Consider the following 16,612-nt stretch of genomic DNA (forward strand, 5'->3'; position numbering starts at 1 on the left):
ATGGGCTGAATGGCCTACTCTTACTCCTATTTATGTGGCAAAAGGGAAGTTGTTGATGGTTCATTCTTCAATACTAAGTACGAAGAGGACTGCATCACAACTAAATTCTAGATTCTTTCAGTTTTGTTGAATCAGCTATAATCTCACCTCCTAAAATTAAATAGAGCAAGAAAAAAATTCTGTTAAGCACTGTCCAAACTCTTTGCTTTGTACTTCATTACTTTCTTGAAATGGGAACTTCAAGCTCACAGCTAATGAAGCAAGATTACACATCTCAACACAGAAGTGATAATCAGAAATAATTTCAAAAGTGCGCATAGCCCTTTGTACAAGAAAATCTGTGCCGATATTTTGACTGACAGGGCAACACAAAGGAGAATATTCCTAACAAGCTTTCAAACCAGAAACACAGTCTAATAGGTATTCAGCAGGTTTACCCACTGAAAATATTTCATAATGAAGACATGGACATTGCCATTGTCCCCATTAAAATAAGGCTTATGCTAGCAGTAAGTGACTTTTTTCCTTATGTTCTATGGGGAAAAACAAAGCAACTTATATTGAAATTGAGTGCTCCCTCCCCATAAAACATTGAGGGCATTAAGCGTATTGCAGTCTCAATGTGAGGAGTGACCGAGGATAAAACAATGTTCAAGAGCAGACCTGAGACAGAACTGGAGCTTCAAAAATCAACAACAGAAAAAAATCAAGATGTGATGTCACAGCACAACAGGACTGGCTGGTGAGTACTGCAGTTTTATTTTTGCTCCTTCAATCAGGAAAGCATGTTATAATGCAGAGCTGAGGGCCTGTATTTTACTATTACTTTATTAAATGAATAAACTAGATAAACCAATTAATCTGTAAAACTAAAATAATTGATTGAACAATAATTTTAACTAATTAAATTAATAAATCAAGTAGATTGGCTTACCAGAGCAGGTACTGTGTTGTAGCTGCAGCACAAGGGAGCATTGCTTTCTCGGACAACCACATTTATGTTAACTGTCTGCGGCTCAGGGTGATTAAGCTGGAGTCTGAGCTGCAGATGTTCTGGAGCATTAGGGAGGGGGGAAATTACGTGGACACTGTTCCAGGAGGCAGCAACATGCTTTATTTTAACTAATATCTTGACGGCAGCCAATGGTCAGAGTCAGGAGGGTATGACTGCAAGTCAGGCAGGTATGGGATCTAGGATGCTATGATGGAAAAGCCTCAGCCAAGTCTTTGTCCAACAGGTATGAAATACTTTCTGTCTGCATGGATTCTTATCCATGCAGCAAAGGCTGCAAGGAAGATAGGCAAACTGCTCATGGCACCATGGTGTAGGAGGCCATTCAAATGGGGAGAATAAAAAGGAATGTGGTAGCACTAGTGGATAACATAGGGGAATGGATATTGTTCTCTGCTGCTAAGACCGAGAGCTCTGAAAATTGGGTTGACTGCCTGGTCTCAGGATGACATCTTGCAGCTGAAGGAGAACTTGGGAGAGGGAGGGGTGGACTTGATTGTCATGGGCCAGGTAGGATTCAGCAACATAGGTAGAACTACAAATGAGGTTCAGAGGACGAAGCTTAAGGAGTTGAATTCCGAATAAATAAGCAGGACCTTGAGGGTATTAATATTTGATTACTACCTAAGCCATGCCCAAATTGACATGAGGTCAAGCAGATTAGAAAATTAAACACATGCCCCAAATAGTGGTATGGGAATAAGGGGTTTTGATTCATGAGACACTGGCACCAGCACTCAGGAAGGGGAAACTATTCCATTGGGATGGACTCCACTTAAACCAGCTGGGATCAGCACCCATATGAATTGTACAACTAGGACTGTAGATAAGACAAAGTAAAAAGGAGGGAATAGAGGTGTGGGGAGCTGCTTGGTGAAGGGAAATTTAGAAATCTAAAAAGCACAGTCAAAGCAACAGAGCAGCATCATGATTTGGGTAAAGACAAGCAGAGTGGAATAAAAAAAGTTTAACAGTAATAGTGCATCAGCAAACAAGGAATGCACAAAGCATTCTTGACAAGATAGAGGAACTAGCAACATTCTCCACAGGGCAAAGCTGTACTTAGCACAAAGGAAGATGGTCGAGGCTGTTGTAGGTCAATCATCTCAGTCCTAGGACATTGTTACAGGAGTTCCTCAAGGTAGTGTCCTAGGCCAAATAATCTTCAGCTGCTTCATCAATCACCTCCCTCCACCATAAGGGAGGGAAAGGAGATGCTCACTGATAGCACCATGTTCAGTGTTATTTGTGACTGCTCAGATACGGAAGCAGTTGTGCTCAAGTGAAGCAATTCAGGCTTGAGCTGATAAGTGGCAACTAACATCGGTGCTACAAAAGTGCCAGGCACTGACAATCTCCAACAAGAGAGAATTTAACCACCTGCCCTTGACATTCAACCCCATTACCATCACCATTTCCCCGCTATCAAAATCCCGGGGGTTACCACTGACAAGAAAATTAACTGGAACAACCAGATAGACGCAAAAAACTGCTGGAAATCTGAAACAAAAACAAAAACAGCTGGAAAAACTCAGCAGGTCTGACAGCATCTAAGGAGAGGAACACAGTTAACGTGTTGAGTCCGTATGACTCTTCATCAGAACTAAAGAAATATAGAAATGTGGTGAAATATAAGCTGGTAGAGGGTGGGTGGTATACAATCAACAGGGAGTTGCCCTGGGATTCTCAACATCAGGTCCGGACCCCATTAAGTCTCATGGCATCAGGTCAAACATGCGCAAGGAAATCCTGCTGATTACCACCTACCGTCCCCCCTCAGCTGATGAATCAGTACTCCTCCATGTTCAGGATTTGGAGGAAGCACTGAGGGTAGCAAGGGCACAAAATGTGCTCTGGGTGAGGGACTTCAATGCGCCACAACTCACTGGGGCTAGTGCACTGCAATATCAAGCCCCACTGCTCCCTGAGCTGCAACAAATGTGAAAAAAAGCTTGATCAAACCACCAGATTGCCCCAATTCTACCTAACTGTTTAATTTAACAAAACAGGAGGACCAGATTTGTAAACTTAATAAATAACTGTTTATTGAACAAACTGTTGTTAACCAATGGTAAAAGAAACATGAACTGCTAACTTCTAACACTATAGCTTAAACTTTACCCCCTTCTTAAATCCACCCACACACACTCCCACACACAAAAGGTTGATTTTGATCAATGTCTTCCAAATTCCTTTCAGTTCTTGAAGACGACACAAGGTGGCCTTCCAGCATTATGTATTTAGTTCACTGGTTGAGAACTTGCTTTTCAGTGTCTCTAACAGTGGCTTTCCCCTTTTCCTTTTTAACAGGGGCTTCTTCAGAGAGAGCAGATTATAGAGATATAAGGAAAAGAGATTTTAAATGTTTTCTCTGTGCAGTCCAGGAGCTTTCTGTTATGGAATTACTAGAATTTCCCACAGACAGGAGAAAGGTTTTAGGTCTTTTTTTTTTTCAGGCTAGGAGTTACTCTGCAGGACTGTTTCTCTCATAAAATCTAGTCACCTGAGCAGGGGCCAATTAAAATGCTGTTGTCAGGCAATTCACTTGATCAAGGTCTCCTTTCCAGCACCATCTTGTCTTTCATGGCACACTCTGTTCCAGGACTGTAACACTATATATCTCTCAGCATGTCCCAGTGGAAATATCCTTTAAGCTGCAGCCATTGTAATTCTAATCCACAATCCAACAGAAAATAAAAAAATATGTTCTTTACAGATGTCCACCACGAAGAGTAGCTCGGCAACACCACTACAGACTGAGCTGACTGAGTCATAAAGGACATAGCTGCTAGACTGAGTCTGTGGCAGGTGGTGAGGGAACCAAGAGGGAAAAACCTTTTTGACCTCGTCCTCATCAATCTGCCCGTCGCAGGTTCCTCTGTCCACAGCGGTATTGTTAGGAGTGGCCACCACACAGTTCTTCTGGAGGCAAGGTCCTGCCTTCACATTGAGGGGCACCCTCCATCATGTTGTGTGGCACTACAATCGCACTAGATGAGATAGCTTTCAAACAGATTGATCAACTTAAAATTGGGCATCCATGAGGTGCAGACAACCACAATCTGCAGCCTCATGGCCTGGCATATCCCCCACTCTACCGTTACCAGTAAGCCAGGGGATTAACCTGAAAAAGAGTACGGGGGGCATGGCAGGAGCAGTACCAGGCATGCCTAAAAATGAGTCAACCTAATGAAGTTACAGTGCAGGACTACTTGCATGCCAAACAGCGAAAGCAGCATGCAATAGACAGAGCTAAGTGATCCCACAACCAACAGATCAGATCTAAGCTCTGCAGTCCTGCCACATCCAGTTGTGAGTGGTGGCGGATAATTAAACTGGATGGGGGAGGAGGCAGCTCCACAATGATGGAGCAGCCCAGCACATCAGTGTAAAAGACAAGGCTGAAGTATTTGCACCAATCTTCAGCCAGAAGGACCAAGTGGAGAATCCATCTTGGCGGCGTTTTCAGGTCTCCAGCATCACAGATGTCAGTCTTCAGCAAATCTGATTCATTCTGCATACGCACTGGAGATTGCAAAGGTGATGGGCCCTGAAAATATTCCAGCAACATTACTGAAGACTTGCACCCCCAAAATTGCTGTGCCCTTAGCCATAGAACCATAGAAAAGTTACAGCACAGAAGGAGGCCATTCGGCCCATCTTGTCCATGCCAGCCCGAGGACACCCAGGTGCCCTTTCTGATCCCACCTTCCTGCACCCGGCCCATAGCCCTGCAGCATACAGCACTTAAGGTGTAGATCAAGGTACTTTTTAAAAGAGTTTAAAGTTTCTGCCTCTACCACTAACTTGGGCAGCGAATTCCAGACACTCACAACCCTCTGCGTAATTCTTCCTCATGTCCCCCCCCCTACATCTTCTGCCACTTATCTTGAATCTATGTCCCCTGGTTCTACAATTCTCCACCAAGGGAAACAATTTTATCCTGTCCACTCTATCTATTCCCCTCGTAATTTTGTACACCTCAATCAAGTCACCTCTCGGCCTTCTATGTTCTAAGGAAAATAACCCCAACCTATCCAATCTCTCCTTGTAGTTAGACTTTTCTAACCCTGGCGACTTTCTTGTAAACCTCCTCTGCACTCTCTCCAGAGCTATTACGTCCTTCCTGTAATGTGGTGACCAGAACTGCACACAATACTCCAGTCGTGGCCTCACCTAACTGGCCTATAATTTTGGCATTTCCTTTGATCTTTTTTTAAACAATGGAACTACCTTTGCATTTCTCCAGTCTTCCAGTACCTCCCCTGTATCTAGTGAAGATTGGAAAATCATCCTTAGAGCATCTGCTATCACTTCCCTGACTTCCTTCAGCAGCCTCGGAAACAATCCATCTGGTCCTGGTGACTTATCAACTTTCAAGGATTTCAACCCTTTGAGTACTTCCTCTCTCTATGACTATCCTGTCCAATATCTCGCAGTGTTCCTCCTGGATGACTATATCTACATCCTCCCTTTCCTTTGTAAACTCAGAGACAAAATATTCATTCAAAACCCTTCCCACAGCCTCTGCATCTACACACAAGAAACATCTTCATCTCTGATAGGTCCCACTTTTTCCTTAACTAACCTTTTTAGCATTTATGTATTGGTAAAACATCTTTGGGTTATCTTAAACTTTACTTGCTAATCTTTTTTCATGCCCTCTCTTTGATTTCCTTATTTACTTCGTCTCTGCACTTCCTATATTCGTCTAGGCTATCTGCAGTGCTTAGTTCTTTGTGCCTATCATACGCTTTCTTTTTCTATTTGATCTTCCCCTGTATTGCTCTAGACAACCAGGGGGTCTAGATTTGGCAGTACCACTCTTATTTTTGTAGGGGACATGTCTACTTTGTGCAATTAGGATCTTGCTTTTCAGTGCTTCCCACTGGTTTTCCATTTTTTTATCCTCTAGCAGTGCTGTCCAGTCCACCTCAGCCAAGTCCCTTCTTATTTTTGCAAAATTTGCTTTCCCCCAGTTCAAGTCTTATCTCTGTCCTTTTCCATGGTAATGCTAAATCTAACTGAATTGTGATCGCTGTCCCCGATATGGTCGCCAACTGTCACTTCACCCACTTGCCCTTCTTCGTTCCCCAAGATTAGATCTAGAATTGCAAGTCCTCTCGTTGGGTTTGTCACTAATTGGTTGAAAAAATTTTCCTGGACACACTGCAAGAATTTTTCTCCCTCAGTGCCCCTTATATTGTTTGAATCCCAGTTCATATTAGGACAGTTGAATTCTCCTACTATTATTGCCCTCTTGTTCTTACAAGCAGAAATTTGCCTACATATTTGTTCTTCTATTTCCCTTTCACTACTTGGGAGTCTGTAGTATACTCCCAGTAGTGTGATTGCCCCTTTTTTATTTCTAAGCTCCATCCATAAAGCCTCGTTTGTTGACCCATTTAGTATGTCATCCCTTCTCACAACTGGAATTGATTCTTTAATCATTAGTGCTACCCCCCCCCCTCCTTTTTTTAATCTCCTACTCTATAGTGTCTGAAGACTCTATAACCAGGGATATTAAGCTGCCAGTTTTGTCCCTCCTTTAGCCAGGTCTCCGTTATAGCAATGACATTCTGCTGCCACGTGTCTACCTGTGCCCTTAACTCATCTACTTTGTTTGTAATACTCCTTGCAATGAAGTATAAACAATTTCATCCGGTCAATTTCCCTTGCTGGACACTTTTTAAAACTTTGCTTTTCCTGTAACTCAATGTCTATCATAACGTCCCTTGCTAATGTTCTACCTCCATTTTTCTGATCTGAATTTGACCTATCTGATCCTACTCCTGAGATTCCATCCCCCTGCTGCACTAGTTTAAATACTTCCCAACAGAACTAGCAAAAGCCCCCGCAAGGATACTGGTTCCGGCTCCGCCTGGGTGCAACCCGTCCGGTTTGTACAGGTCCCACCTTCCCCAGAACCAGTACCTCAAGAATCTGAATCCTTCCTGGCTACACCATCTCTCCAGCCACATATTCATTTGGTCCATCTTCTTATTCCTGCTCTCGCTAGCGCGTGGAACTGGAAGTAATCCTAAGATTACTACATTTGAGGTCCTCCATTTTAATTTATTTCCTAACTTCCTGCTTGCAGGTCCTCATCCCTTAGTTTATCTATGTTGTTGGTACCAATGTGTACCACGACCACTGGCTGGTTACCTTCCCTCCCCAGAATGTCCTGCAGCCGCTCCGTGACATCCTGGACCCTGGCACCAGGGAGACAACATACCATCCTTGATTCACGTTTGCAGCCACAGAAGAGTCTGTTTGTGCCCCTAACTATTGAATCCCCTATCACTATAGCCCAGCCACTTGTTTTCCTCCCACCCCTCTGAGCAGGAGAGCCACCCACGGTGCCGTGAATGTGGCTGTTGCTGCTTTCCCCTGAGAGGCTATCCCCACCCCCCCCCCCCCCCCCCCCCCCCCCCAACAGTATCCAAAGCGGTATATCTGTTAGAGAGGGGGATGACCACAGGGGACTCCTGCACTGCCTTCCTGACTCTTTTACTGTTCCTGATGATCACCTGTAATCTTCACCTGCAGTGTGACCACCTCACTAAACGTGCTATCCACGACTTGCTCAGCATTGTGGATGCTCCACAATGAGTCCAGCAGCTCCAGCTCCAAAATCCGGTTAGCTAGAAGCTGCATTTGGACACACCTTCCGCACACATGGTCACCAGAGACACCGGAAGCGTACCTCATTTCCCAGATCCGGCAGGAGGAGCATATATCACAGGTCTGAGTTGTCCTGCCACAACGTCCCTGTTAATTAAGCTAGTTACTCCCTTAAAAAATATGCTAGCTCGGGGCCTTATTTATGTTAGCTAGGAACCTTGTTTCTTGACTAATTATACTTGTACAGTACTACTCTATACTTTTTTTGTTTAGCTCCTACCTCAGTATTAAGCAATGAATTACTTCCAGTACAGCTACAACACTGCCATCGATACAGCAATGTGGAAAATTGCCCCGGAAAATCGCCTTTTCTTCACTGTCACTGGGTCAAGTACTGGAACTCCCGCCCAAACAGCACTGTGGGTGCATCTACATCAAAGGCACTGCAACAGTTCAAGGCAGCGGCTCACCACCACCTTCTAAAGGGCAATTAGGGATGGGCAATAAAAGAGCTGGCCTAGCCAGCATTGCCCACGTTCTGTGAAAGAATGAAAAATATTGATAAGGTAGTCTGGAAATTGAATTTGTAGAATGCTTTCATAACAATTTCCTGGAACAATGTGTGTGTGGAACCAGTTAGAGTTGAAAAAAATAAATAAAAACAAAAAACTGCGGATGCTGGAAATCCAAAACAAAAACAGAATTACCTGGAAAACTCAGCAGGTCTGGCAGCATCGGCGGAGAAGAGTTGACGTTTCGAGTCCTCATGACCCTTCGACAGAACTGACTGAATGTTAGAAGAGGGGTGAAATATATGCTGGTTTAAGGTGGGGGGGTCGGGGGGAGAAAGAGAAGTTGTGGGGGGGGGGTGGTGTGGTTGTAGGGACAAGCAAGCAGTGATAGGAGCAGATAATCAAAAGATGTCACATACAATGGAACAAAGAAGTGTTGAAAACAAGAACAGAATTACCTGGAAAAACTCAACTAAGAGTGGAATATAAAGTATTGCACTGAATTGAATTCCTATCCCTAGAGCTTTACAGTCCTGTCAACTGTTAAGTTTAGTGGTTGGCACAAAAGCTTATTGGTGCTACAAAATCTTTTAGAATGTTCATGGACTAAGCAGTCCCTTTTACTGTTCTTAGACAGGTGCGGTGGTACTTTTAGGCTTTTAATATATCTGTTAGTAGATGTTGATAAAATGTTTCCCCTACAACTAAGACACCAGACTGTGGCAAAAGTAAACTTTCTTTCCTTGACCTTCTCTGCAGCCTTTAACAGATTTAACCACACCATCCTCCTACATTGTCACGCAACTTTATGAGACTGCTCTCATGTTGTTCCAATCTTATAAATCTAATCATCACTTTTCCTGCTCCTGAACTACGTCAAACAAGTGGCAGAGTGAATTTCACAGAAAAGGGTGAAGTGATGCATTTTGGCAGAGGGGGTGAGAAGAGGCAATATTGGCACAATTCTAAACAAAGTGCGAGAACAGCGGAGCCTGGGTGCGCATGGGCATCAATCTTTGAAGGTGACAGGGCATATTGAAAGAGTGGTTAGCTATGCATATGGGATTTTGGGCTTCATAAATACAGGCATCAAGTACTTTTGCAGTTAAATTATGCTGAACCGGATCGGTTCCAACTGGAGTGTTCCACCAGATCTAGTCACTACACTTTAGGAGAAATGTGAAGGTCCTTAAGAGGGTGCAGGGGAGATTTACCAAAATTGTTCCGGGATGTAGGATTTTACTTACAAAATCAGGTTGAAAAGGAGATCCGAGGGGAGGTTTGATAATTAGCAAAGGAGATCAGAGGGGAGATTTGATAGAGGTGTACAAGATTATGACATGTTTAGATAAGGTAAGCAAGGAAAAACTGTTTTCATTAACTGATTCTACAAGGACTGGAGGAAACAGGTTAAGATTTTGGGCAAGAGATGACAGGGGGTTGTGAGGAAGAATGTTTTTTATGTTGAGAGTGATAATGATCTGGAACTCGCTGTCCATAAGGGTGGTGCATGGGGAAACAATGATTTCAAAGGAAAATCAGATGGGTCTTGAAGGAAATAAGCCTGCAGAGCTGCAGGGATCAAACAAGAGAATGAGACTGACTGGATTGTTCTGTGGGGGCTAATGGCCCAAATGGTCTCCTATGACTCCCGCAAGGATCTATCCTTTGGCTTCCATTTCTCACCTGCACATTGTCCCTCAGCAACATCATCTGAAAATACAGCATTAGTTTCCAAACATACTCCGATGACACCCAGCTGTATCTCATCACCTCTCTCGACTCATCCACTGTTGCTAAATTATCAGCAACTGGAGGAGCAGAAATTTCCTTGAATTAAATGTTGGGACTGAACCCACTGATTTTGGTCCCTGCTCCAAACTCTGTTCTCTAGCTAGTAACTCCATTCCTCTCCCTGGTAACAATCTAAGATTAAACCAATCTGTTCACAATTTTGGTGTCACGTTTGTAAGGAACATATCTTTTTATTTTCTGTTGGACTGTGGATTAAAATTACAATGGCTGCAGTTTGAAAGATATGTCTACTGGAACAGTATGAGATGTATATACAATGATGCAGTCCAGGAACAGAATGTGCCATGAAAGACAGGATGGTGCCGGAAAGGAGTCCTGGGCTAAGAGAGCTGCCTAGCAACAACGTTTTAATTGGCTCCTGACCAGGTGACCAGGTTTTGTGAGAGAGCAGTGTAGCTGAATAGCTCCTAGTCTGAAAGGAGCAAGACCTAAAACCTCTTTCTCCTGTGTGGAAGCTTCCAGTAATTCCACAATAACAACTAGCTGGCTTTATCTTCTCATAACTCCATAACCTGCTCACTCTCTCTGAAAACCCCTGTCAAGAGGCAAAGGGGAAAATCACTGTTACAGACATTGAAAGGCAAGTGCTCAATCAGTGAACTAAATATTGGAAGTGCTGGAAGATCACCTCATGTCATTAATAAGAACTGAAAGGAATTTGGAAGCCATTGATCAAAATCAGCCCATTGAATCCTATACTCCAGAATTGGTGATATTGAACTGTTTTATCCCACCCTTAAAATCCATGTTTATGTGTGCCCTTGTGTCTTGTATGTGTGTGTATAGGGACTTAAGAAGGGGTAGAGTTTAGGTTATACAGTTAGAAATTAGTAGTTCGTATTTCTTTCTTTTGTCACGGGTTAATGACAGTTTGTTCAATAAACAGTTATTTACTTTTAAGTTCACAAACCTGGTGCTCGTAATCTGTTAACCTAAATTAAATAGGTAGAATTGGGGAAATCTAGTGGTTTGATCAAACTTTTCACATTTGTCGTGGCTCGGGAAACATTAGGGCATGATATTATAGTGCACTATCCCAATGAGTCGTGACACATTTGACCCCAGAATCTTCCAGCCACATTTTTGCACCATCACAAAGAACATTACCACCTCTATAATGTTGCCAGACTTTGCCTTGCCTCAGCTCATTGGCTGCCGAATCATTCATTCATACCTCTGCTGCCTCCAGAGGTGACTATTTCAATTATCTCATGACTCTCACATTCTACCCGCTGTAACCTTGAAGTCATCCAGCTCTGCTGTTCGTGTCTTAATTCACACCGAAACCTGTTCACCTGTTAGGATGTCCAGTGTCCAAGGATCTACACTGGACCCAGCCAAGTAAGGTCTTGATTTTAAAATTCTAATCCTTGTTTTCAAATCTCATCATGGTCTTGCTCCTCCCTATGTCTGTAACCTCCTCCAGACCCACATCTGTCAGATATCTTTGTTCCTCTAATTCTGGCCTCTTAAGTATCCCTGATTTTAATGACTCCATTATTGGTGGCCAGGCCTTCAGTTACCTAGGCCCTTAACTCTTAGAATACCCTCTCAACATGTCTCTGCTTCTCTATCTTGCCTGTGTCCCTGAAAACTTACCTCAATGACAAAGTTTTTGGCCATCTGACCTAAAATCTCATGTTATGTGGTGTTATATTTTATTTTATAATGCTGCTATGAGAACATGGGTTGTTTTAATATGTTAAAACTGCAATATAAATATAAGCTGTTGTAGTAAGCCTGACGATTGGGATTGTTTTAGAAATCAGCAAAGGGCAGCCAAAGAGGATGGGGGAAGGAGAAAAAAGATGAGACTAAACTAGTCAGGAGTGTAAAATTAGATGGTAAGAACTTTTACAAGTACATAAAAAGGAAAGGAGCTAAAGTAACACAATGGTCCCCCTTAGTGGCAGAAGCAGAAGAAATGATAAATAAAAAAATAGCAGGGATATTTAACAAATATGTTTCATCTTCACAGTAGACACAAAATACATACCAAAAATAGAGGGTAACATAGGGGCTGATAAGAGTGAGGAATTTAAAGCAACTGATACCAGAGAAAAAATATTCAAAAAACTTATGGGACTAAAATCCAACAAATCCCCAGGACCTGATGGCCTACATCCAAGATCCTAAAAGCAATTGCTGCAGTGATAGTGTTTGCACTGGTAAGATTTTCCAAAATTCCCAACTCTAAAACGGTCCCCACAGATTGGAGGCTAGCAAGTGCAACACCGTGCTTCAAGAAAGGAGGGAGACAGAAAATAAGGAAGTACAGGCCGGTTAGCCTGACAGTCATTGCAAAATTGCTGGCATCTATTATTAAAGTATTAACAATGCATTTAGAAAATTATAGTATGATCTGACAAGGTCAATTGTCTTACGAAAGTGAAATAGTGTTTGACATGTGTATTGGTTTTTTGAGAATGTAATTAGTAGGGTAGATGTAGTATATTTTGATTTCCAAAAGGCATTAATGTGCCATACAAAAGTTTGATATACAACAGAAGGGCTCATGGAGTTGGCAGTAAAAGCATGGGTGGAGCATTAGTTAATGGACAGGAAGCAAAGAGTAAGGATAAATGGGGCACTTTCATATTTGGCAGGCCACAATTAATACGGTGCTGCAAGGATCAGTGCTGGGGATCAGTTATTTACAAACTAGATGGGAATGTAAGCTGTGAGAAGAACACAAAGAGGCTGTAAGTAGTTAAAGACATGTTAAGTGAGTGGGCAAGATAATGTCAGGTGGAGTATGATATGGGGAAGAATGATGTCATCCCAAAGAGCAGAGTGTTTTCAAAAAAAGTATTAAAGTTGTAAATGTAGATGTTCAGAGGGACTTGGGTATACCCCTATAGGGAACACAAAGTTAGCATGAAGGTACAACAAGCAATTAGGAAGGTAAATGGCACATTGTCCTGTATTGCAAGGGCCTGGAATACAAGAATAAGGAAGTCTTGCTACAATTGTAAAAGGTTTTAGCGAGACCACACAAGAGTAGTGCGCGCAGTTTTGGGTTCCCTATCTAAGGAAGGATATCCTTCCCTTGGGAGGTGGTATAGCAAAAGGTATTAGTTTCTGAGATAATGAGGCAACGGATAAAAGTTAAAGAGTGAGCTTGAAAAGGAGCAGTGTCAGGAGTTTGAAACAAAATCAAACCACTACAATCACAGGAAAGTCAGGAGTTGATTGGCTGGTGAGTACAACTGCTTAGAGACAGACTAAATTGGGAGTCTAAAAACAAAGTATTAATAACAAGGAACTATGCCTTACCTTCTATTTTTAATTAAGGTTTAATACCACTAGTAAGGTTCATCAGTATTGGTAAAGGTTCATTAATAGTAGCAAGGTTTACTAACTAATAGATACAGGAATGGCAAGGCTACTCCGTTCTCTAGATTCCACATCCTATGTAATGTGGGAACACCAGGATGCTTCCTGTCTCATGGATAATCATCAGTTGCAGCAACTTGAGCTCTAGATTTCGGAACTTCAGCAGCAGCCAGTGTCATTGCAGTGCAGCTGTGAGGTTCAGAGCTTCATGGGTGGCACATTTATAGATGTAGTCACCCTGCTGCGGAAGAATATGCAGAGGAGAGGGAATGGGTGACCACTATACAGTCAAAAATGAACAGGCAGGTAATGCAGAAGTCCCCCGAGTGCATTCTACTCTCCAACAGTATTCAGTTCTGAATACTGATTAGAGTGATGGTTCATCTTGGAATGCAGACAGAGCCAAGGCAACATCTTGGTGAATCTCCTCTGCACCTCCTCCAGTGCAATCACATCCAAAAAGGAAAATTTTTAAAAATAGACAGAGGGTACCAAAATTGTGGAGTGCACTAACACAGTTACTGATTGAATTAGAGACAATGTCGACATTTAAGAATTGGTTATGTAGTTGAAAGAAGGGGAGTAAATGAGACATGTAGACTACATGACAGTAGTCCTACTTCACATGCCCAATGTGGAGGACAAACACCAGCATTGATATTTGGGTCGAATTACCTATTTCTGTGTTGTACATCTATGAAGTCTCTGGACAGATTAGATAGGGAAAAACGGCTCCCAATCGTGAAAGGATCAAGAATAAGGGGCCACAAACTTAAGTTAACTGGCAAAAGAAGCAATGTCAACATGAGGAAAAACTTTTTCACACAGGGGGTGGTTAGGATCTGGAATGCACTGCCTGAGTTTATGGTGGAGGCAGGTTCAATCGAGGCATTCAAAAGGGAATTAGATTGTTATCTAAAAAGGAAGAATGTGCAGGGTTACAGGATAAAGGCAGGGGAAATGAACTACTCATCCGGAGAGCCTGTGAAGACATGATGGGCCGAACTGCCTCCTTCTTCTGTATAACAATTTGGTGATAATGGGGTCATCCTATGATGAGAGTCCGAGTAAATTGGGTATATACTTGATGGAATTTTGAAGAATGAGATCTCATTGAAATGTACAAGATACCGAAGGGGTTTGACAGGATAGACACAAATGATGTTTCTCCTGGTTGGGAAAGCTAGAACACAAAAACACAGGGCGGCATTTTTTGGCCCCGACCACTGCCGGGATTGTCCAGTGCCGCTGAAATTCAATGGACTTTTGGCTGAGCCGCCAAATCCCTCATGGCGGCTTCTGCCACGACAGTGCTGGAAAATCCCAGCCTCAGTCTCAGGATAAGAGATTGATCATTTGACACTGAGATTAGGAGAAATTCCTTCATTGAGAGGGCTGTGAATCTTTGGAATAAAGGTGTTGAGTATATTCAAGGTTGCAACAAACAGATTTTTGGTCCGTCAAGGGATCAAGGGATATGGGGAGCAGGCAGGAAAGTGCAGTTAAGGCAGATTAGTCATGATGGTCTTGAATGGTGAAGCAGGCTTGAGGGGCAGCACATTCTACACCTGCTCCTGTTTTTTTTATGCCCAGACTCCATCCACCTATAGGGACCAAGATGACACAAATGCAAACCCCATTGTGCTGACTAAGTTCTCAATAGGGGTGCTATAATTTGCCCCAGTACTTCTCTAAGTAGAAGGAAAAAAAGTTAATCCAGGCTCTAGCTCCCAAATAAACTCAGAATGCTTGGTTCTCCAGAAATAGACTGACGTTAGCTGAACCCATTTCCCAACACAATAAAACATCATTCCATTGAACTATAAGATTACATTACTATATAATGCTTCAATTGGTTGTGCGCTAAAACGGCCTCTACAATGTGTTTTTCTGGTAGTTAAAAATGCAAACATTCTAATTAATGACAATTATAAGAAAGGAAGTATACACAGGTTAGAGGTACAAATATTGAGCACAAAAACAATGGACAAACACAGAACAGGAAAGAGAATTAGACTATTACAATCTATGTACTGCTTTTCCTGCCACCCTTCCTCAACCGATTGATGTCTCTAACCACAATCATAACCTCTTCAAGGATCACAGCTGTCACCTGAAAATGTAGCTGATTTGAATGCAACAGTATGGAACATAGGAAAGAAAATAGAAACAGACAGAAAAAAACCAGGAAAATAGCAGACACAAAAAAATGGATAAAATAGCAAATGCGAAATGACAAAACAGCAAGAGATGTATTGTTGACAAGTTAAGTGTGATATTGAGAGAGCGATAATCAGAACCTGTTAAGGGTTAACATAAACAAACTAATGCTTATCATAAATGGTTGGTATTGTTCATGTTAATATTGAAAATATAATTAACATTATTTTATTGGGTATATACTCACCTTCTGTTTAGTTTTCTCTAGCTTTGATTTCAGTTTTCTTCCTCTTTTGCCAGTCCAACCTGCTACAAATTCTGATCCTTCAAACAAGAAATAAGCTTTAAATCAAATTATTCTTCTTCCAACAAAAAGACTTGCTCTTCACTAGTGTCTTTCACAACGAAGCCTGCCAAAGCACTTTACTTCGAGAAAAGTACTTTTGGATTGTAGTCACTATTGTAATGCAGGAAAGTTAAATATTTTTATAACACATAGCCAAAAAGGGCAGTATAGAAGAATCTACAATTTTATCTGTACCCTTACCAAGTGATGTTTCTGCAGTAAATGAATGCTTGGTCCCCCTATTGGACTCGAACACAAATCCAGGCAGATCCTCCTTCAATATAGTGGCCTGCTGACCATCAGAATTGTGTATTGCAATTTCTCCTTCTTTTAGACAGGTAAGGGACCAGTTCCCTACAGTAAGCTTCATTGGCCCAGGCGCAGTCAGAATGGGTTGGCTGGTAGTCACAGGTTTGACCTGACTTCGAGCCCGTTGCAACTTTTCCAAGAACTCACTTCTGCTTTCTGTTACATACAGATAGTCAAATTATTTCAGGCAGCCATCAGAAATGCATCATTATGTTACAAATAACAATACTATATTATCAACAATGGTCAAAAAATATTTTAACCTCTCTGCATTATAAACTCAAAAATAGAATCTAAAAATGTTTCTGTTACTCTGTAGCAATCTCTCAGTTTCAATTAATATTATGTGTAAGGCTCTCACAGTGCGCTGGGCCATGGAATAGTGGAATATTGGCTCAGTTCTTTAAGTTCCCACTTATGTGAAATGTAAAGGGCAGTACAGAACAGAACTGAGGCACTTTCCCACAGAAAGGGAAAGAAAAAGAAATAGCATAAACC

At 42.1% G+C, this 16,612-nt stretch overlaps 1 protein-coding gene across 4 annotated transcripts in view; it reads right to left on the bottom strand.

Annotated features, from left to right (window-relative positions):
• Window positions 1-16,612, bottom strand: part of hectd1 (HECT domain containing 1) — a 176,947-nt gene that overhangs the window by 66,446 nt on the left and 93,889 nt on the right. For all 4 annotated transcript variants that reach the window (XM_041213936.1, XM_041213933.1, XM_041213934.1 and 1 more), the window contains exons 14-15: window positions 16,007-16,270; window positions 15,707-15,783 (exon numbers count right to left, since the gene is read on the bottom strand). In XM_041213936.1, the coding sequence (XP_041069870.1) occupies window positions 15,707-15,783; window positions 16,007-16,270 (341 nt within the window). The remainder of the gene's footprint in view (window positions 1-15,706; window positions 15,784-16,006; window positions 16,271-16,612) is intronic.

Source organism: Carcharodon carcharias, chromosome 20 (genome assembly GCF_017639515.1).
Source record: "Carcharodon carcharias isolate sCarCar2 chromosome 20, sCarCar2.pri, whole genome shotgun sequence".
In the NCBI taxonomy this organism is placed as follows: domain Eukaryota; kingdom Metazoa; phylum Chordata; class Chondrichthyes; order Lamniformes; family Lamnidae; genus Carcharodon; species Carcharodon carcharias.